The sequence below is a fragment of the Mytilus trossulus genome, chromosome 3 (assembly GCF_036588685.1).
Source record: "Mytilus trossulus isolate FHL-02 chromosome 3, PNRI_Mtr1.1.1.hap1, whole genome shotgun sequence".
Lineage (NCBI taxonomy): Eukaryota > Metazoa > Mollusca > Bivalvia > Mytilida > Mytilidae > Mytilus > Mytilus trossulus.
Genome location: NC_086375.1, coordinates 75,339,410 through 75,363,519, shown reverse-complemented (window position 1 = coordinate 75,363,519; position 24,110 = coordinate 75,339,410). Strand labels below are relative to the sequence as shown.

Genomic DNA, 24,110 nt, shown 5'->3' with positions numbered 1-24,110 from the left:
AGAGTAAGTTCCTTGGGGGTAAATTTCAGCAGTATATTGAGAAAATTCTTGATTATTTAACGGGAAAATATCCTCAAGATAACGATAAGTGTTGTTGAATTTATCAATTAAATGCAACTAAGACCGTACTTTAAACGTGTGCATGTGTCGAACAACTGCTCGTCTTTGTTACATACAAATTGGTTTCAAATTTCAACTGTCTTAATATTTTTTATAATGAAATCTAGAATTATGGTAATGCAAGTATATACGATCAAGGTCAAAAGTCAAGGTTACATCCTTAATTTTAATTTTTGCTTATTTTACTTCTCAAAAACCGACTTGACGTTCTAGATTCTGACCTTTTCTTTAACTTTAATAATATACATGACAAAGCCATGGGACTTTTTGCATTATATTTACAAGCCATGGCCTAAAAAAAGCAGAAGGAACCTTGTGTTAACTAGAAGTAACTTTTTTGTACTTAGTTAATGTAAAAGTAAATAGAATCATACATATTTAAATCAGTGACACGTAAACTATAAAAAAAAAATATAGCAGGATCGAATTACACTTTTCAAACCGGTGGTAACGTATTATCTCCTTTAATATTTCAACCAACTGTGTATATAAACCATATTTAATGTTTGGATCAGTAAACAATAATCTATCAGTTGACACTGAAAATGACAAGTTAAACTTGATTTTGATATTCTCAGATTAAATACTTGTACTACATTTTGGGTGGAAAGACCATCAACAGTTGTCTAAACAATTGGTTTTTAATTAGACCAATGTATCTTTTTATAAGATTTCATGCTTTTTATTTATGAACAAATAGTATTGAACCTCTAAGTGAATAACAAATAATGAAAATATACCGCTGGAAGATTTCTACAAGACTAATTCCAAACTGATCAAAAGGAATTTACTACCACAGCACAAATCATTTGCAACATTGCAGTCTAAACAATTTAATTTCACAATAATAAGCTCACCACAAAGAAGAGTTGCATCGCGAACACTGCATTCTCTTTGAACAAAAATAACAAAATCCGTTATTTACGATCATCAATTGTATCAAGAACCAAGAATCAATACATTTCTGCAAGTGTTCAAATGGTATAGTTTCTAGAAAGAAAAAAAATTCTTACATCCTCATAGCATTGAAAAGAAAGGGAAATCCGTGTTTCACTACGTGACAGTTTGGTAAATGTTGTGAAGACAAGGATTCTCGCAGATAGTGTATGAAATGACCAATCAAATGTCTGAATAGTATGTTACTTTCAACACATTTTTTGGTATTTTTGGTATATTTTGTTTATAACAAAAGAATAACAAGTAATAAATAAAACAATAACTTTAATGTACATGTCATGTTCTACATTTTCCATGAAGAAAACCCACCGTCACGACAATGTGTACAAGTCTAAGTAGGCCTGTCAATTTGTAACTGTATGTCAATTCATTCCGCCATAATAAATTAGCATTAAATCAATTAGTATATTATGTTAGTGATTGAATTGTATAATTCGTACTTCCTTGATTTATCTTTATATATTAATTACGAATAATTTAAACAACAGTAGACGAAATAAGGAGAACTTTTTATATCACTAGCAATTAAATATAGACTGGATTTAACTTACATGTTGTTGAAAATTTTAATGTAAAAGGATCTGAAGAAAATGAAAATTACCAAATTAAACGGTGAGTCTTTTTTTTATTCTTATCATAATGTAAACGTTTTCATATTTTTGTTTCGTGTTGTTTTTAATAGGTTTTTGTAAGATTTTAGCTATTTCAGTGCATTTCATGATGCTGAATTTTCTCATTATCTTAAAATGTTTTGTATTCCATAATTTTCTATTTATCTGCAACAAAAAATGCCGAAAAAAGACAAAATCAGCTGTACAAATTACTATATTAATTAAATGAAATAAGCCTATAGCGTTCAAAGGAAATCGAAGACAAGATTACACATCATTGGTAAATAAAAAAAAAAAAATAATTATAGAACACAACAATACAAACATTTGCCCACATACATTGTATAGTATTCCTAAATCGAACCAAAGATTGAGGAGCATCAACACTGAAAACAAACCCGCATTTAACATCATGTCACCTGGTAGCTTAAGCACTTACTGCACTCATCACTAAAGACGCTATCTGTGAATGTTCTTTTTCTGGCCATTTTGTGTGCCTAAGTAGACAGAAATAGGAGAACAATCAAGTGTTTAACCCATGACACCCCTGCGTAGCATGGTGATCGTATTTGTTAAAACGGACTTTAGGTAAACGTCAAGGAGAAGAAAAAAAATCAGGTATAACAAATAATGACAAGAGGTCAAACAGAGCCGACCAAAATATATGAGCAGTGAATAAATAATCGCCGATAGATTCATAGTAGTTCAAACCTATTACACAATTCAAGACTTAGAACACATAAACAACTATAAATGTGTTTTGTAACATTCAGTTCCATTTTATCCTACTGGTAATGGTGCAAAACATTTTCGATTATTGGAGATATTCTGATCATACGACCCATATGGAATTTTATTCGAACGTTGTACAAGTGAGAGGTTGAGCCAGCTACAAAACCAGTTTTAATCCATCATTTTCTACATAAAAAAATGCCTGTACTAAATTAGGATAAATGACAGTTCTTATCCATGCGTTTGATCTTTTGATTTTGCCATTTGCTTTGGGACTTACCGTTTAGACTTTTAGATTTTTCCTCGGAGTTCGCTATGTTGCTAAATGGACATTTCAAATTACCGACTTTACTTAGATTTGTATTGCAAAGGGCTAACACTAGATGTCCCTGTATGTTGGAATGATATTGCATTAGTATTGAGTATTGTGCGAGATATGACCCCTAAAAAAATCCGACACCGTAAGTGTGTAATTTGTTTTTCATTATAAATAGGATGTTCCGGATTGTTGATATGAAATTAAATTGAAAATTCATAGCTTAGCTTAACATTCATGGTTTACGTTTACAAATTGTGAAGTGGATGGAGAGTTACATAATTGCCACTCATGCCACATCTTCTTATATCTTTCAAAACATTGTCGTTAACTTTGTTAAATATTCTTAAATTTGCGAGTTTGTAATCTGAAAATAATTCTTTTCGCATTAGTAATACAAATTAAAATAAAACGAATATATTTGATTGATTTGTTTACCATATTGACATTTATGTAACTTAAGGTGTATGCAAATTAGATTTTTTGACACGAAATATGTCATCATAATACAATATGCATTCTGTCAAGATTTATTAAATTCAAAACTTCTATTTATTCATAAAAATCTTTACCGACATTTATTAATATTTTCATGATGAAAGTATGTCAAATAATAGACAGGAAATTAAGCTGTATTTCGTCTTTACTTATCTAATTAAACGAGAAAATGAAAAATCAGATGTTCAAAGAATTGAAAAAACATACTATAGTATTTGTGACAATGGTACAGACACATTCTTAATGTTATTGATGTTGTTGCAAATAAGATAATGAGACAACTCTTCATCCAAGTCACAATTTGTAAAAAAAAAAAACCGTCAGAGGTAAAAGTACAGTTTTTAACATGGATCCTTGGCTCAAACCGAACAGCAAGCTATAAAGGGCCTAAAAACAAAGGGGAAAACTAACGATCTTGTCTATATATAAAAACGAGAAACGAGGAACACTTATGAAACACATCAACAAACGACAAATACTGAACATCAGATTCCTGACTTAGGACAGGTACAAACAAATGCAGCGGGTTTAAACGTTTAAAAAGGTACCAACCTTTACCACTACCCGTATAGTGTAACATCACAACATAGAAAGATACATTGTAAAATTCAATTGAAATAGCTTGACTCAATTCAAAGACACATTTACAAATGTGAACATGTACTGATCGAATAAAGATCTATGTTAATACAAAATCAATAAAAATAAGGGCTGATCGTTAAATAATTTCAGAAAGTCACGCATGTTTTATATTCGTCTATATGGAACCATGCCCCCAATATCACCACACATACACACTGGACAAGCTTGACACTCGCAAAATAATATAAGTAGTTGATTTTTTTTCTCAAAGATGCAATACCAGAACAAAGGAGTAGGTCCAGTAAGACCCCTTTTTGGCCCCAAAATATAGCAGTTTTACAAAATTGTTAAAATGTAAACTTTTAGTTATTTATTGGACAGTAAAATGCTTCTTCTACATAAATATGGGCTGTTTTTGTCAATACAATGCACATATATTGGGTACCAGCACCATTAAGTCATGCTAAATTACTGAAATCTTCACAATTCTATCATTTTAGTTAAATTTTACACGGTTTTCGTGTAAAACGAAATTGGCCGCATTCGTGTTCATCCTTAATATTGAAATGTAAGTTGTATTTTATGATAATACATAACATATATAAAGGTTGATGATGAACACGGATGCGGCCACTTTCATTTTGACAAAAACCATCTGAAAAGTGACATTTTTCGGCATATTTGATAGATTTTTTAAGCTTGAATCGGTGCATTTGTTATGACTAGATCAGTTAAAATCTTTCACATAAACTAATTGATTCAAATGAAATAGACACTTAAGTGTTTAAAAAGTAGTCAAAATCATTCGTCAGATGAACCTGAAATTTGAGGCCAAAATCGGTCCTTACCGGACCTACTCCTTTACCGATGTATTTATTCTTAGAATGACCTTTTAAAAAAAATCCTTGGTTGATTCATCCCCATAAAGTCCAAACGTATCATCTTTGATAGTCAAGTGTTACGATTCAGTCCCCTTCTGAAGAGAAGGGTACTTAATCGTAACCCTTGGCAAGCAACGATGCAAACATACACAAATTTAGTGTAATTGGTCAAACATGGCCACCATCATTACTCAATAATAATTATAATGTATTTATTATGTGTTATAGTCCCTATGTTGGTTATGTTTCATCTGATTTTCTAAATCAATTTTCATATTTCTTTTTTGTTTCAGATATTCTAATACAAAGGGCGACTCTTGTTATAATATTGACATTCTTAAAAGGTAAGAAATATTTGTCGATATTTGGCACAACTTTTTGGAATTTTGGGTTTCCAATGCTCTTCAACTTTGTACTTGTTTGGCTTTATAACTTTTTTGATCTCAGCGTCACTGATGAGTCTTATGTAGACTAATTATATGTATTCTGATCTGAATCACTACATTCTGGAGTAAGTTATTTCTTAGATAAAATTTTATTAACAATAAGAATGTTATAGTTATGGATTTCAATGGTTATAATAGTTATTTAATGTCATACTTTTTTTTTTATTATTTTTATAATTTTTTTTTTTTTCTTTATGAATTTACACGTATCAACATATATTTATCTTGTGGCACAATAAGCAAGCAAATGAAATAAATAAGCATAATAAGCCTGCAATGAACTAACACACACTGAAATATATGGATAAAGTATAGTAATAACATTTTCATTCATATAGTAATAGTAGTGCAAGAAATATATGAGCATACATATGGTATGGTATAACAGTATTCACATAATTTCAAATGCTTATATTCATACATGTATCAATTTGATCAATGACCTTAGCCATGGGATTCCAGTACAAGTTGTGTTCTTCAACACTTAAGTATTTTGAAGAAATACGTTTCTCTAAAATTTAATGTCATACTTACTCGTTTTTTTCTCTCTCTTATATTGCAATGCAAATTATTCAGTATTGTTGAACTTTATAGTATGTTCTGCATATACACTTGATTTTAGTACAAACACATGTTAAAAACATGTTTGATATCTAATAATAAAAATATCGCACTCCTATAAAAATCCAAAGCAGTAAGTCCGTATTCAAACGGCAAGATAAAAAGCTCAAACTGTTCAATGGAATTCTTCCATTTCATTTTTTTGATACAATGCTTGTACTTATATTTGAATCATTGTGTTATGATTCCGTTCTTCAGTGGATGTTTGCTTTCTATTTCAGTTGAAATAATTTCAGCACAAAGAGAACAATTCAGAGTATTTAGAATAGAATCGAATCCACAACTACAAAGGCCTGAGCCGTTTTACTTTAGGCCTTCAGGTCAAGAAAATACACTTCATTTCAATGGTGGTTCCTTCAGAGTTGAAGGTGCTGTACCTCGTGAAATAAACCAAGGACAGTCAGATCCAGGTCGGCCATTTCAATCTAATCGTGCTCATGAATTCCGAGGATTTGATAGACAAGTATCAATACCTATAGATCCATGGGGACAGATTGTGGCAGATGTTCTGCCTGATCATATGCGTCAAAATGTAAGGTTGGAGAAAATACCCCAACCAGATAATAGTCCATCTGCAGTCCTACCTGATCATTTACGATCTACAAGTAACAACGTAAATAAGCAAAGTTCGCACATAAAAGAAAATAATAGACAAACTAAAGCCATTTCAGGCCAACACACTGTTGATAATCAAAAAAGGCCTAGTAAGAACGCACATAGCCATAAGGAGCCAATGAATGCAAATGTTGGGATATTTGACGTGTTGATTGATCCTCAACAATCAAGACTAAATGGTGGTACACAGTCACCTTATGACACTTTCCAACCAACTCCGACTCCTGATGCATTTAATCCTGAAGGATATGTTCCCGTGTTATTCCCATTTTCTGGGGATAGGGAATTCGATCCAAGAGATTTCCTTATGCAGTCGGACCCACTGTTTATAGATGTAGGAATGGGCAATCCACAGCAGAACAACCAACAAAGTCAAACACAGTCCGGGAATAAACAGGGAATTGTGGGAAATTCAAATCAAAAGACACCATCTATCGATTCTCAACTGAACACTCAACAAGATCATTCTAAAAGTACTGCTTTATTGGTGAATGCTATGCTTCAAAATACTAGATTTATGGATGCGATGGATGAAATTCAACATATTTCAAGATTGTCTAAACCAATTTTGAGACAATCTAATCAAAATCAATTCGTGACAGAAGCACCCTCATATAATAATGCAAGACTTCAGGAATCACAGATAAAAGATACAAAATCTATTTTTCCGCAAACACAAACTGAGAAACAGCCAACAGAAATCAGAAATAAAAAAATGAACAACGTAAAACCAGAGAAGAAAGTTATTCAGCTTAGTACAAGTCCAAAACATGTTGCTGAAAATATAAGGAATCAAGTAATGAGTTTCGGAGATCCGAGAGCACCAAAAGTTGTAGAAATACAAATCGAGTCAGAAAGGCCCGAGTTAACAAAAAGTCTTTTGATGAATCTGCTTACAGACCGTAATGTTCAGTTTTCAAATGGTCAATCTCAGAACAGTATGGAGAGCAATGGAAACCAAAATTCAGCTACAACCTCCCTTTTATCTTTACTCTCTGGCCAGCAACAACCTCATCTACAATTTTCAGCAGGAATACCAAGCTCTTATTATACTCAGGAAATAATAACCCCACAAGTAACTAAACCCATATTTAAACCGCGGTTTAGAGCAGGAGTTCCAATTTCTCATTTTCCGGATAAACAATTTATAAAATCAGTTAAGCATAATTCACAACTATTTGAAAAAAATGTTAAAGCATTAATTCCTAATTCGCTAAAACCGAAATTCCAATATTCACCAAAGCAGAGTGAACCAACACAGAAAATAGACAAAATGAAAGCAGCACGATCAGATATGCGTATAATACCAACAAAGCAGGCAGTTCAAATCGAAAATCATAAACAAAGAAAACAAAGGGATCAAATTGAATTGCCTAATATATTTGTACCAACTTTGAATGGCAATAATCAAGAGGTGTATGTCTCTGCTATACCATCATTTTCGATCTATCAAGGAAAACGAAAATTACCTGTACGCAAAGTGCAAAATGTTCCACTAAATCATAACTTTGTTGTTAAAGGTAATGAGAGACAAAATGGATATATACATCCACCTGTTTTAAAGACAATAAGTACAGTTAAAACTGTAAAAGAACAATTTGATTCTGGTGTACCAAAAATTTTACCTGTACGCAAAATACAAAGTGATCCGGTTAATCATAAGTTTATTGTAAAAGGAAATGAGAGACACAATGCATATGTACAGCCTTCTGGTTTAAAGACAATAAATCCAGTTACAACTGTAAAAGAACAACTTGATTCTGGTGTACCAAAAATTTTACCTGTACGCAAAATACAAAATGATCAAATAAATCATAAGTTTGATGTCAAAGGAAATGAGAGAGAAAATGCATTTCTACAGAATTCTGGTTTAAAGACAATAAGTCCAGTTACAACTGTAAAAGAAACATTTGATTCTGGTGTATCTAAAATTAACCAAAGAGCTGAATCCGAAGCCCTAGTAAATATGCCACTAAATAAAGCACAACCAGCAGTTCATGTACCTCTATTTAATGAAAATATTCGACAAAACATTAAATCTAAAGTCGAAAAAAGAAAAAAGAAAAAAATAAGACAGGAAGCTAGTTCTAAAAAGATGACACCGGCTTCTGAAGTTGTTTCCGCCATTCGAAAGGATAAAAGTAGCAACGCTGAACATTCCAATAAAGAATTAGTATCCTCAAGTATAATTACGCCGAATGCAAAAAAAGACATAAAGTTAAGAGACAATGTGACAAATGAAAAGAAGGAGAAAACGAAAGAATTGTCAAACAAAAAGGAGGATTCAAAGAGTAAAACGAAGTCAAAAAGCAGAAAATCTAAAAAATCTAAAAGTAAAAGTAAAAGTAAAAAGAAGTCAAGGAAAAGTAAGAAGAAATCTAAAAAGAGCAATGACAAATCAAAACAAGGAACCAATAAGGTGTAAAAAAAAAACACACCACAAAACAAACAATCCAGAGAAAACACAAAAACCTACAAAGATGTACTTAACATTCACGATCCGGTTCCAGTTATTGCCCTTATGCCATACGATGTGTTTTAAAATAGAACAAGAATATAAAATAGCAACTAACATGTATCTATGTTTAAAGTTTGCTGTAACATTTCTCAAAGATTAGCACATCACAATATATACAAAAAGGCAGCCTATGACTTTGTACATGAAGGTCCGGTATCATCAGTCTCTGATATTATAAAATGGCTCAGCATCGACAGTATTTTGTCTTTACATTAACCTTATGAATCTTGGTCAGAAGATTTTATGTCGTTAATCTATTTTTTTTATATGAATGTAGAAAGATATACAATGCATTTATATGAAAATGCTGGAAATATCAGTAATTATACTGAATTAAACTTACAATTATTCATGATGAAATAGCTTTTTATTCAAGCTTATTTTTGTGGTACGTTTTTTAGGTTTCTGAAAAAATAACAAGTTCCTCTTGATGAAGGGTATAATATGTATATCCATCATTCGATCTTGAAATGGTTTTTTGAATGTATTACGGTTGTTGTTTTATTTTTTGGTTTCTGTATTTTTTTTTAGGAATACCTCAAAACTCTGTTTATTCACTTGAGAATGAATGCAACCTACTGTATATGAGCTAAAACTCTTTTTTGGTTTTTGGTTTTTTCTTCTCACGAATACCTCAAAATTCTGTTTATTCATTTGTGAATAAATGCAACCTATTTGATCTATATCAAATAGTAAATGCCTCGTTTGTGTATATTTATGTTTGTCATCATCTACATTTCAACTCTTGTGTATTTTAACAAAAGGAAATAACAAGGGTTAATTGGTCAACAGCGTCAAGATGATCCTTTTTCGTTCGTCTTTTTTAAAACTTGATCAAAACGAGATAAAGGATGTTTGTCGCCATAACGTCTGTTAAGTATACATATTTATATTTTTTTACTAAAATTTCATTGTGTATATACTTGTAATTTTACTGTACATATACATAACATGTAAATAAAATTCCTTTTTATACATACTGTTGTTTCTTATTGTTATTACTAGCGTACACAAGTAAACAGATGAGATTCAATGAATGAATGATAATCAATTTGGAATTATCTCTGGAATTATCTCTATTCGACAATGGACCATATGCAGCGTGTTCTCCAATGTTGCTCCGAATAAATAGGTTATCTTGCCCAGAATTCCGTTCAACGATCAAATCTTTTATATAAGCTTTGGATTTCAAATATTTTGGCCACGAGCATCACTGAAGAGACATGTATTGTCGAAATGCGCATCTGGTGCAAGAAAATTGGTACCGTTAATTTTATTAATCCTTAAAATCATTCGAAACAATGAAATTCATAACGTATTGTTTTAATAATTTTAATTCTGGAATATAGTAACGATATTGAAAACATATTATTTAACAAAGAGCCTATGCAATTTGGCATCTATTAAGAGGATCATTTTGCATATGTATTAGACGTTATTATTCTTATTATAATACTGACTTTCCGCTACATCAGTATAACAAAACTATCAAAATATGAATTGTTGCACTTCAATGTTTCTGTTGTTGCGTTATTTCCTCTTATAGTTGATGTGTTTACCTCAGTTTTAGTTTGTAACCCGGATTTGTTTTCTATCAATCGATTTATGACGAACAGCGGTATACTAGTGTTGCCTTTATTTAACTATACAATTGATTGATTGATTGTTGGTTGCTTTACGCTGCATTAACACAAAGAGGCTATATCGCGGCGAGCCTCTTAAAATTCCTATGCATTCAAAACTTAAAGACAAATTGAAAGAGTTGGTCCTATTCAGATTCATGAAAAGGAAAGGCAAACGTATACTCAAGTATTTTGTCTTCCGGAAGAGATAATTTAAAAAAAAGGGAATAACCCAGATTCAAACAAAAATTCTCTAAAACTGACATAAATAAGATGCTTGATTTCTCGATTAATATCATACCCGTATTTGTTTCGTTTGAAGAACGTGTTTATCAACAAATCGTCGGCATTCCCATGAGAAACAACATTCTTTTCTAGTCAACATTATTTATTTTTTCATATGGACTGATGTTATACGGGAGATTTTTCGGGGAAATGAAATAAAACATACATTATTCTTTAACTTCAATTTCCGCTGATGTCACCTCGGTAAATACTAGGAATTCAAATTTAAGGGGCTATATTGAACGCATCAATCCAAACGAACATCTCACACAGAATACAAAAGATACAGTTAAGTCATATATTGACTAACAAATTGACACTAAGGGTAGGGAGAACAAAACTTCACGACAAAATAGATGATTTTTAATTGTGAACTTTCTATTTCTATGTAGCAATTTCCCAGCGGCGCCAACATATAGGGTACACATTTTACAGGGCTTGCGTTTCCTATCGTGATTTACTCGATAGAGTGTTGCTGCTCATATAGGAGCTTTTAAACCAAGATTTCCAAGTTTTGAAGTTAAAATCATACCTGAAAATTTGCCGGACGCTATCACGATTAGTTTGCAAGCTTAGGATATATAAGTCTTTATAGTATATGTTTTAGAATGTGTATTGGTTTTTATTTCAGAATAGAGATAAGGAGAAGCAAGACTAAGAGGAATAACACATGTTTTTTGAATATTTGTGTCACGACTTTGTTCCATTTGTCGTAACGACAAATCCTTTTCTTCTAAATCGTTTACGTCACTGATGAGTCGTATGTAGACAAAACGCGCGTATGGTGTATCAAATTATAAGCCTGGTACCTTTGATAGCTATTTACACTACTGGGTCGGTGTCACTGCTGGTAGACGTTTCGTTCCCGAGGGTATCACCAGTCAAGCAGTCGGCACTTCAGTGTTGACATGAATGTCAATTATATGGTAATTTTTTTTAAACTAAATGTTTGCAAAAGTATGAATTATTCGAAATACTTATAATTTTCTTAGCCCAGGCATAGATTACCTTAGCCGTTTTTGGCACAACTTTTCGGGATTTTTTATTTTTCTTCAATGCTCTTCAACTTTATACTTGTTTGCCTTTCTTACTATTTGAGCGTCACTTATGAGTCTTATTTAGACGAAACGCGCACCAGGCGTATCAAATTATAATCCTTGTACATTTGATAAATAATTACGGAAAATAGAATGCAACTTATTGGTGGTTTTTATTTGCAATGTGCTGAAATATGATGCCCTTGTGTTACTGTTTTTATTTTAAAAATGGTTTATTGTGCTTTTGTCTTTTTGTATTGAGTGCTGAATAATGTTGAAATATCTGTTTGTACAAATTACGGCATTACAAAAATAAATGAATTTTTAACTTCAAATAAGGGTTGCATGATATACATATACATATAGTTTATTTATTTTGTGATGTGTAGGACACTGAAAAGGGTTGGACACGAGACATTTACCAAGTTTCTAGTTCATGGCACGTTATGAATTGAAAGGATTCATCAACAGAGCAACTAATATTGTCCTAGGATTTTGTAAGGGTTTTTGTTTTTCAATCTTTTATTTTTTGTTTTGTTATTTTGTCGTTCATGCCTCCTGTTTGTCCATGTTGATACATCTTTTATTATCTTTAAACTTTTTACTCATATAAAAGTCTTTCGCGTCTGTCTGGAATAACATCTTGACCTTTGTTTATTGCATAGACACCTGTTTATGTTGCCATCAGAATGCCGTATTTTTGTGTCGTTTTGGAAGTTGTGGTATTAATATGAAACTCTGCTTTTATTCACATTATACAAAAAAAACCACTTTTTTCTTGTTATAACACATTGTCATCAAACAAAGGAGAAATTTTGACTCCTGAATTTTGCTATGCTCATCATGAGATATTTGTACAGGGGTAAATTCATTGCAGTAATTTATGAATTTATAGTAGTGTATTTAGGAGAAAATTGTAAAACTGCATTTAAAGAATTTTGATAATCTAAAAACAGAATTATAAATTTTCAGTTCACAAAATGGAGTTTAGATAATGACAATATAATTTACATTTCAATGGGGGTACAAAATGAAACAAATATAATGTTCAACTTTTTAATGTCATATCTCCATAACAAATAAAGTATAAACCTGTTATTATTTCTATAGAAATTTTTATATTCTGACATGATAATATCATAAACCAGACATAACTTTTTTAACAACTGTAAATACTATACTATAACATATTGTACTACATTATTGTGTTAATTTAAACACTAATTTCTATAAAGATTGAAAATCATCTTATTTTCCTACTTTCTAAACAATTTATTTGAACATGTGTACATTTCTTGTATCGAGATGGATTTTTGCCGGCATGGAAAGACTAAAATATCAATCGTTCTTCTTTATATACACCATTTAAAGTAGTATGAGATTTAAAATAATCGAGTGTTGTCCGTTCTCGGCTAATTTGTATTTCACAGATTGTGTAACAATTAACAAGAGTTAATTAAGGAAAAGCCCTGTAAATCACTAGAAAGAAAACTAAATGATGTTTTTTTTTAATATCTGCTTTTTGGTCGGGATGTTGTCTCTTTGATACATTCCTTATTGAGAAAAAATGTTAACATGCTCGCTTTATTATTCTATCTTAAAACAGATAAATGCATGTTAGAATCATTCATAAAAAACGTTACCTCCCTTAAAAAGCAAACAATCAAAAGGTTTCTGTGTATTTATTTGTACACAAACGCTGTAATCAAAGATTTCTTTTTACTTCTAAAATCCAGAAAGTAAAGTAATTTCTCAAATATCTGGATCGCTCTTATGCGGTGATGTGCGATCAGGGATCGGGGAAAACTCCCATACTACTTTAAACAAGTACAAGTTTCCTCTCTTGATTTGTAAACATTTTTACTCCAAAAGAGGTTATTTTTTGTTTGCTGAAAAATGTCATTTAGACCAGATTAGTTTTAAAAACTTTAAAGTCAAGAAGATTTATTTCTTTCATTTTTCCATGATTTTTTCGACATATTTCTCCTATAAATAATAGCACCTCTTTACAGTTACATGTATTTTGTAATGAAATGCGACAGTTCCCCTACTTTAATGAAACGTCTACTGTTTGCACCTTAACGAACTTGAATTACCGTTTGCAAGATGTTGAAATTAAAGAAATGAATGGTTACATGAGATTAAAGTATCTAGAAAAATAATCACGAAGTGACATTTTGAACCGCTTTTTCAAACTCTTTGACTAAAATATCAAGAAATGCTTGTTTCACCTAATTAAGGTATTTCTGTTCTTTAAACACTTTAAAAGTAGGCGTTCAGCAGCAAAAAATACTGAGTCCTCTAAAAATGTCTTAGTGTTTGACGAATCAGAGTACAGTAATTCAAGGCTACATCTAGAACAACATATCATTTATCTATCTTATAGAAAATAGAAAAGTATTGATAAAAATATGGTGAAGCAAGCCAATCAGGCTTTATACAAATATAACCACCGCTTACCGTCCAAATTTTACAATGTGATTACTTCCCTTGAATATAAATTACGGATTTTCAGAATGATAACAAAATAAAGACATTACGCACGATGCTTACAATACATTACCATTGCTAGCCAGACCTTGAAATGATTGAATCAGTAAAGTATTTCAAATCTAAATCGAAATTTATTAGTTATATATTTCTAATTGAATTTGATCATAGTTTAAATAATTCAAAGTAGTTTCATGACCACACACCCCACACACACACCAGTTTGTTTTCATGAACTCTTTAAGGGGCAAAAGATTAACACCAAGGAATTTATCAGAATTTACGTTTAAAAAACATATTGATGGTTCATTTCCAAGAAAAGGTGAAGGTAAGAACCGTTTTTGGTCTCAAATTTTAGGTTCATCTGACGAAAATGTTGACCACTTTTTAAACACTTAAGTGTCTATTTCATTGGATTCAATTAGTTTATGTGAAAGATTTTAACTGATTCGTCATTAAAACGATCCGATTCGAGCTCAAATATGAAAAATCTACCAAATATCCTGAAAAATGTCACTTTTCAAATGTTTTTTTGGTCTAAAATGAAAGTGTTCATCCTCAACCTTTATAGATGTTATGTATTATCATCAAATACAACTTACATTTCAATATTAAGGATGAATACGAATGCGGTCACTTTTGTTTTACACGGAAACCGTCTAAAATTTTAGTAAAATGCTAGAATAATGAAGATTTCAGTAATTTAGCATGACTAAATGGTGCTAGTACTCGATATATGTGCATTGTATTGTCAAAAAACAGCCCATATTTATGTAGAAGCATTCTTCTGTCCAATAAATAACTAAAAGTTTCATTTTAAAATTTTGTAAAACTGATATATTTTGGGGCCTTACTGGACCTACTCCTTTACTGACATCGTTTGCTCGGTAGACAAAGTAAGGTTTTGTCTCGATTGTTGTGAGTTGCAAAACAAATCTTCACATCGAAGTTCTAAAACTAAAAAAATAGAAACACAGAGGTAAACAAATATATGAGGAACTGAATTATCACATTGGGCTAAAAAAATATGTAAATTCTATTTTATAAGTATCTAGTGTTATGCAGATTAACTTTGTATTGAGAAAATCGATTAAAGTACACACATTCTACAAATGTATGTGTGCTCTCCCCTCCCTCCTTTATGCGTTACTTCTCATATTTTTCATATAACTAGTCTTGCTGCAATACATCTCAATATGTCTTTATTTTACCATCAATCTGGTGAATAATAAAATTGAGTTGAATGTGACGTTTTACAGGATTAAACTATTGGAAAATGACATATAAAAATATTTTAAATTTATAAACTTAAAACATCTAAATAATCTAACATATTCAACATATAACTTCTCGTTTAATATATATACATTCTGTAAAAAACAAGTCCAGCAGAGTCGTCAAAAACTTAAAACATCACAGTCATTATCACTTGACTGATATAAAATGATATTTTATTGAGTTATACATGTAAATCAGATCAAGTTTGTTCATGGAAGTTTTACAAATTTTGTATTTACACAACGTACATTGTGCGTTTGTGTAAACCTAAATGATAGATTCTCTATTGACAGGTTCTAACCTTTCTGGTCGATCATCCTGGCTGGCCGTACTGGCCATGCTTGAGCTAGGACACATGTGCATTTCTAGTTCAGATAACCTATTCTCAACGTCCCATTGCTGTTGATTAAGTTTTGATGTCATCGTTGCGTTTTCTGCTTCAAGTGTAGCCAGTCTTTCTCTTAATGTTGTAATTTCTTGTAATAATACATCCTGCGATGTCTCGTATGAGAACGAGGCCGGACTCCCCGATGGAACATTTGAAGGAATACCCGGTGATATCGAAACAACTGAATGCTGTGTTTGATAAAATGGACTCTGATACGTTTGGTTTTGAGGTGATGCTAAATTATTTTGCGATGATGCAAGATTGTCAGATCTTGTCAGTGCAAGACTTTGTGGTGACGGCATGTGTAAGGTATTTGAGGCACAATATGGGGACAGAAGATTCATTGGAGACTGTTGAGTTGATTGATATGAATACATTTGAGGAAAGGGAAAATGAACTGGTGATACAGGTAATTGAGCGGATATTGTAGACGGAATGTCTGCTGGTTGAACGTCACGAGGTGACATCGGCGGACTTATCGTAAATTTTGCATCTGAAAATGAAGTAGATTTATGTGACGGTGATGGAACGGTAAATGATTTCATACTAGACACAGTTTGTGATTTTGAAAGAATTCCTGTGTTTTGTTCTTGAACTGGTGTATTGGGAGGTAACATTTCAGCAGGTTGACACTCGGTTAATTCCAAATTATTGCCATCGGATTCTCCTTCGTGATTTAGAGTTTGTGCTTCTGGAGCCACCTTTTGAATTGGAAGACCAGCCGGAAGAGTATGATGCCGCGTCATAAACATAGCTTCCAGAGGCACTTTTCCTTGAGACTCGACCAGTCCTGGTGTACTCTTACTGCGGGACATAGCAGCTGAAATAGAGATACTGATAATAATTTTAAAAAACCAATAAGTAACTCCGTTTCATTTATGAAAGTATACATTTCCCTATATATGTGTCTATGTCATTCATTCAGTAATGATTCAATATTTTCTTTACACGTTATGTCATTATCATGTAAACTACAATGACAAAAACTTAAGTCTACTTGTCAACATCTGTCTAGGAAACTCAATTTTACTAATAACTTGTTCTCCATTGTTCTTGTAGTTTTTATCTCGAAGTGCAAGTATCTGAATCTTTAAAAAAAACATGTCAGTACATGTTTAAACTTTCTACAAAATTTCAAGTGGTTGCAAAATATAGGAGGAATTAGTTACACACCAATAAATATCACATTTTATAAATTGTGTTGAAAAATATTTACGTTCTGTCTTATGTTAATATTGCCTAAAATAACTTAGTTTTTGGAGTGTTTTTTTTTATAATATATAAAATATAGAGCATGCACATTTATAAAGGATGATACCAACTATTCTTGTGTGATACCAATGTTATATGTTACGTTTTATTTACAAATGTTATTCATAGTTATCAAATCTGTGTCATTGCGTCCCGACTATCTATTTTTATATCAACGAAATAGCTCTATAAGAGTTCATAATTTAAAAAATATATGGGCATAATATTTATTGCATTTTGACACTTGGTCTTGAGTTTTCGTTGCTTTCCAAACATTTGACATTCAGCTTTCTGTTCTTCCCAGACATTTTGTCTCGAACTTTTTTTGCGTCGTAGACACTGGTCTTGGTCTGTCTTTGCATCCGAAACAGTTGTTCTCTAGCAAGGTTTGCTTCCAAGATATTTGATTTTTTTTTATCTTTCTTTGCTTCCCATACATAAGGTCTCGAACTTTGCTTACTTCCAAGAAATTTAGTCTCTTTTTTGTTTGCTTTCAAGACATTTTTAGTCTCAGCTTTCTCTGCTTCACAGACATTTCGTCATGAGCTTTTTTTTTCGTAGACATTTTGCCACGAACAAAACATATGATAGCTGTCAAGTCAATACTAGTGATCCAAATAAGAAGTTTATTCGTTATTCTTTTTTAACACAAAGTTAATGAATTCATTTTAATGAAAATTCCTTTCTTCCTGGCTTTAAGATAGAAACTTTCGAAGCTTTACAAAGATTAAAGCACATCGCAATAACTGCATCCCGAATATCAACAACCAGTAAATTCTGTTTAAAAAATATAAAGTGAATTCCAGCCACCGAACATGGTTCATCTTGTAAAGATGCTCTATAACCAGGATTATTCGTTTTCCCTTTGATAGGTTGTAGTGACAATGTATATATTTTTTTCATTTGGAAAACGTGTAAAATTATATGAACAAGAGGTAATATGTGGTATATGTCAGAGAGACAATTATTGAGGAATTTTTCCTGGTTGTACACTCAAAATACTTCAGAAATTTATAACGTTTCCTTACAAGATATTATTAGTGTGAAGATTATATCGATTAAACCTGATTTTTTTTGGCCGAGTTGAACGAAGTACAAAACCTGCTATTATGAAATAGTTTCATGATTAGTTTTCTGACTTTGAAATTAATTATATTGCATAAACAATTTATAATAGACAGTAACTATTTTTTAATTCCTCCTACTCATACCTAAGACATACCTGTACCAATAGGTTCCTTGCATTTTTTAATCATAATTTGCATGTTTTTTTCATTAAATTCAGTATAATAAATCACAACGTCTACTTTTGATTTTAATTTGGTATGATACATTACAATCTTAATTTTCTTTTATTTTTTATGATGTGGTATGAATTATGTTATGATTTTTTTATGTGGATTATATAAAAGAAGATGCGGTATGCTTACCAATGAGACAACTATCCACAAAAGACAAAAATGACACAGACATTAACAACTATAGGTCACCGTACGGCCTTCAACAATGAGCAAAGCCCATACCCATAACTTGTCCAAGACTTTGTAATTTATTTAAAAAAAAATCGTTTTGGGTAATGCTTTCCGGAATACTCCCGAACATAATATTTACAAACAATTATTTGTCTTCTTATTGCAGATAAAAAAAATTATATTATATAAGTTGTGTAAAGAGATTAAAAGTGACAGTAACTGGTCCTCGTAACCATAAAACATTACTGGCCCTCTTAACCAATAAAATTTATACCACTGCCCTATCACTAGTGATTTACGTAAATCTAAATCATGTGGGCCTATAGAGGTACAAAAATGACAGTATCTAGTCATCCTAACCATTAAACATTGTACCATTGCCCTATCACTAGTGATTTGTTCCCGTAAATATAAAACACGTAGACCTATAGAGGTACAAAAATGACAGTAACTGGTCATCCTAACCATTAAACCTTATACAATTGCCATAACACTAGTGATTTACTTCCGTAAATATAAATTATTTGGACATATAGAGGTTTAAAAGTGACAGTAACTGGTTCTTGTAACCATTAAACAGTACACCAATGCCCAATCACTAGTGATTTGTTCCCGTAAGTATAATACACGTAGGCCTATAGGGGTTCAAGAGTGACAGTGACTTGTTCTTTTAACCCTTTAACAGTGCATCAATGCCCCATTACTAGAGATTTGTTTCCGTAAACATGTGGGCCTAAAGAGGTTCAAAAGTGACAGTGACTGGTCCTCTTAACCCTTGAACAGTGCATCAATGCCCCATCACTAGTGATCTGTTTCCGTAAACATGTAGGCTTATAGAGGTTCAATACCGACAGTGACTGGTCCTCTTAACCCTTTTACAGTGCACCAATGTCCCAAACTAGTGATTTGTTTTCATAAACTATAGAGGTTCAATAGTGACAGTGACTGGTCCTCTCAACCCTTTAACAGTGCACTAATGCCCCATCACTAGTGATTTGCTTCCATAATAATTATAATAAAACATGTGGGCTCATAGAGGTACAAAAGTGACAGTGACTTGTCCTCGTAACAATGAGCTATCACATTATGCAATACCGCCACACACTGCATAGGGAAATAATTTTGTTGATAAATTATATTTAATGGTAACAATGTTCCAATACTAGTGACTTGCTTCCGTATAAAACACGTGGACCTAAAGAAGTTCAAAAGTAACAGTGACTAGTCCTCGTAACTATTAAATATCAGAACAATGCCCCATTACTAGTAATTTGTTTCCGTAGATATGCAACACGTTCGGTGAAAACCAAGGCTCCGTGTTGAAGGCCGTACATTGACCTATAATGGTTTACTTGGTTCTATAGAGGTTCAAAAGTGACAGTAATTGGTCCTCGTTTCCAAAAAAACATTACACCTATGCCATACCACTAGTGATTTGTTTCCGCAGATATAAATAAACTCATCATAGATACCAGGATGAAATTTTGTATTTACGACATACGCGCGTTTCGTCGACAAAAGACACGTCAGTGACGCTCAAAACCCAAAAAATTAAAAAGGCCAAATAAAGCATGGAGAACCTTAATTCCTAAAAATTTTGCAGCTAAAGTAATTTATTCCTTAGGTAGGAAAACCGTAGCATCTTAAAAATTCAAAAGTTTTGTAAACAGATAATTTATAAATATGACTATATCAATGATAATTCATGTCAGCACAGAAGTGCTGATTACCAGGCTGGTAATACCCTCGTGAAATTAAAAATCAACAAGCAGTGGCATCGACCCAGTGGTTGTAAATACACTCATCATAGATACTAGGACTAAATTTTGTATTTGCGCCTTACGCACGTTTCATCTACAAAAGACTCATCAGTGACGCTCGAATCCAAAAAAGTTAAAAAGGCCAAATAAAGCACAAATTTGAAGAGCATTGGGGACCAAAATTTCTAAACGTTTTGCCAAATTAAGCTTAGGTAATCTATTCCTGAGGTAATAAAACGCGTGGACCTACAAAGCTTCAAAAGTGACATTAACTGGTCTTTGTAACCATAAGACTTTGGACCAATGCCCCATCACTAGTGATTTGCTTCCATAAATATAAAACATGGGGCCTAAAGAGGTTCAAAAGTAAAAGTCACTGGCCTTTCTTACCAATAGAAACATTCCACCAATCTCCATCACTACTGATTTGCTTCCGTAAATATAAAACATGGGGCCTAAAAGAGGTTCAAAAGTGACAGTAACTGGTCTTAGTAACCATAAAACATAAGACCAATTCCCTTCACTAGTGATTTGCTTCCGTAAATATAAAACATGGGGCCTAAAGTGGTTCAAAAGTGATATTAACTGGCCTTTCTTACCAATAAAAACACCCCACCAATCTCCATAACTAGTGATTTACTTCCATAAATATAAAACATAGGGCCTAAAGTAGTTCAAAAGTGATAGTTACTGGCCTTTCTCACCAATAAAAACATTTCACCAATCCCCATCACAAGTGATTTGCTTCCGTAAATAGAGGTACAAAAAGTACAGAAAGTGGTCCTTGTAACAATGATCTAAAACATTATGCAGTACCTCCACCACCACACACTATATATAGAAAAAATCTTTTTGTTGGTGAATTATAGTAAATAGTATTTAACCGTACTTCTGGCAAAAATCTATAACAATTTATGTAACAAGAGAACAAGTATCACATTTCTGTTCAACAATATTCAAAAACACTATGAAATTATTAGGGAAGATTTTAATCATGTTTAACATACTGTGACGTTATCATGTTTTAACTTGCTTGTATTTGACCCTAGATATTGCGGTGTTTAAATCAAGTTTTAGATTTTTTGTCCCCATATACTGTGGAGTTTTATCGTGTTTTAGATTCTCCCCACCCACCACCCGCACCCCCACCCGCAGATAATGTGTAGTTTAATCGTGTTTAGTACCTATAAATATATATTATTTAGATTTTTGAATTCATTCAGGTGTGAAATGTGTAAAATGTTGATTTATATAGATTTTCTGTTATTGGGGTACCTCTCCATGTCATCTCACTTTTGACATTCAAATCGAGACCACATAGAACTTATTTGCCTTAACAAGAGGAATTGGATAGCTCTTAACCTTAGCAGAGAGGTATGCATCATTCCCATAATGACAGATGATATACTGTCATTCAAAGGCCTAAATGACAAATCCAAACTCATGAGACCTATTACAAATCATACTCAATTAATCAATTTTACAAAGTCATGGCAGAGGTTTCAATAAATAAATGAAACGTACACGTTATGTTTAAAATGAATGTCAGAATCTTCATCTTGTTCGATACTTGATTATTTGTACAAAAATAAAACCCACAAAATATAGAAGTGAATAGCGTAAAATTATGAAAGTGAAAAACGAGTTATGTGAGAGTTATTGTAACTAGACTCCAGACTACGGTCTGGAATGAACAATAATAATTAAATCTAAATGGAAGAAAAGTGTAGACTATATGTATTGAACAATAGAAAACATACTAGTTTTGTTAAACGTTTATAACTCACTCTTGTTATTTCAACTTGAACCCATCGCTTCATTTAATACTGATAACAGTAGTCCTATAATATAAGACTTCGAATGTTCATATCATTTACATTCAACGTTTTGTATCGGATATTTATTTATTTTTGCTATCAATGTTGAACTTCAAACATCGCATAAACTTGTAAACTAGTAAATTAAATAAACATAAAAATAGCGAATCATTTGCAGGGGGAAATTTGCATTTAGACATGAAACACTTTCAGAATCCCCTATCTTTTAAACTCTTAAATAGACTTATTGAATGCTTGGCTGTCGATACGTACCTTTTTCAAGTGGCATTTTTGCCGTCTTTTCCAATCTTTTAACAGCAATCGCTTCCAATTTGACTCTTGCAGTAGGATATTCTTTGAGTACATCCCATAAGTCTTGCTTTGATAAACGGAATAAATCAGAATAGCCAACAGATCTAACGGAAGCAGTCCTTCTGTTACCGGAAGTACCCATATTTAAAATACTAATTTCACCGAAATAACTTCCTGGTTTTAATGTTGCCAGAACTGTTTTGCCATTATCTGCTACCACATGCAACCTTCCTCTGTTAACTATATACATTTCTTTTCCTACTTCACCTATAATGAAAAAAAAAACATTGACTTTTTGACATTAGATAACTTCAGTTCAATGTTCTTAAAAATAAACATGATAGTATGTATATACAAATAAGGGTACTTTAGTAGAACAATATTTTGTCGAGTGTGAGCAAGGGCTTGTTATTTTAGAAAGCAACATTCCGGGTGGCTTCCAAAACTACCAGCGACGTGATATGGGTAGAGGTGGCGGTCAGTCTCGTGACAGTGGCTTGCAGATAAATAACATAATTTAACAACGGAAACGTCCTTTTATAAATTGGTCAAGCGTCCCCTGATCCAGGATAACCGACATGGGTAAGTCAAATGCCAGACGCGCGTTTCGGAATTAAAACTCCATCAGCAGTGGCATCGACCCAGTGGTTGTAAATAAACTCATCATAGATACCAGGATTATTTTTTTTAAATTTACGCAAGACGCACGTTTCGTCTACAAAGGACTCATCAGTGACGCTCGAAAAGGTTTAAAAGGCCAAAAATAAAGAACGAAGTTGAAGAGCATTGAAGTCCAAAATTCCTAAAAGTTTTGCCAAATACAGCTTAAGTAATGTATTACTTAGATAGAAAAGCTTTAGTATTTCAAACATTCAAAAGTTTTGTAAACTGTGAATACAGTTAAGTTTTAAATGACTATATCAATGATAATTCATGTCATGTAGAAACAAATAGTTTACAAAAGTATCAAACTATTTTGTAGTTGACGTGTTATTTTTTAACCTTTTTTTTAATAAGTGTCAATGATAGTTGTTTGAAAAATCTAGAGAAAATCATTTGTCGACAAATTTTCAATGGCTTAATGCTGACAGACGGATGAACGGATAGACAAAGATACAAAAAAATGCTGCAGAAATTTGTTTCGAGAAGCATAAGTTGCTTGAATTTATGGAACAGCGGATTTTAGGAGGTAGGAAATAATGTGTATGCTATCATTTTTCTAATCCTTGTCAAAAAAAAGGCACCTCTAGTTTACCGCTGTTCAAAAGTCATAATTCAATTGAGAGAAAACGAATCCGGGTTACAAACTAAAACCGAAATCACATTAACTATAAGAGGAAAACAACGAAACAACTGAAACACTGAAGTGCAACAAAAACAAACTGTGACCTATAGTTATTAAGGGAGCTACCATTTGATTTTTAGGGGGGGGGGGGGGGGGTCTAGGATGAAATTTGAAAAAAAATAGGCAGGACATGAGTTTTGAGTTAAAAAAAAAAAA

General features: G+C 32.2%; 2 protein-coding genes across 2 annotated transcripts in view; one reads left to right on the top strand and one right to left on the bottom strand.

Annotated features, from left to right (window-relative positions):
- The first annotated feature begins 1,498 nt into the window (after positions 1–1,498).
- On the top strand, positions 1,499–9,874 carry LOC134712420 (uncharacterized). The gene is made up of 3 exons (XM_063573947.1): positions 1,499–1,689; positions 4,991–5,041; positions 5,986–9,874. Exons 1-3 carry the CDS (start codon positions 1,668–1,670, stop codon positions 8,802–8,804), a joined length of 2,892 nt encoding a protein of 963 aa, XP_063430017.1. The 5' UTR covers positions 1,499–1,667; the 3' UTR covers positions 8,805–9,874.
- Positions 9,875–12,883: 3,009 nt separating this feature from the next.
- Positions 12,884–24,110, bottom strand: part of LOC134712419 (cyclic nucleotide-gated channel rod photoreceptor subunit alpha-like) — a 109,672-nt gene continuing 98,445 nt past the window's right edge. The window contains exons 4-5 of the mRNA XM_063573946.1: positions 22,571–22,876; positions 12,884–16,817 (exon numbers count right to left, since the gene is read on the bottom strand). Coding sequence (XP_063430016.1) covers positions 15,877–16,817; positions 22,571–22,876 — 1,247 coding nt within the window. The 3' untranslated portion in view covers positions 12,884–15,876. The remainder of the gene's footprint in view (positions 16,818–22,570; positions 22,877–24,110) is intronic.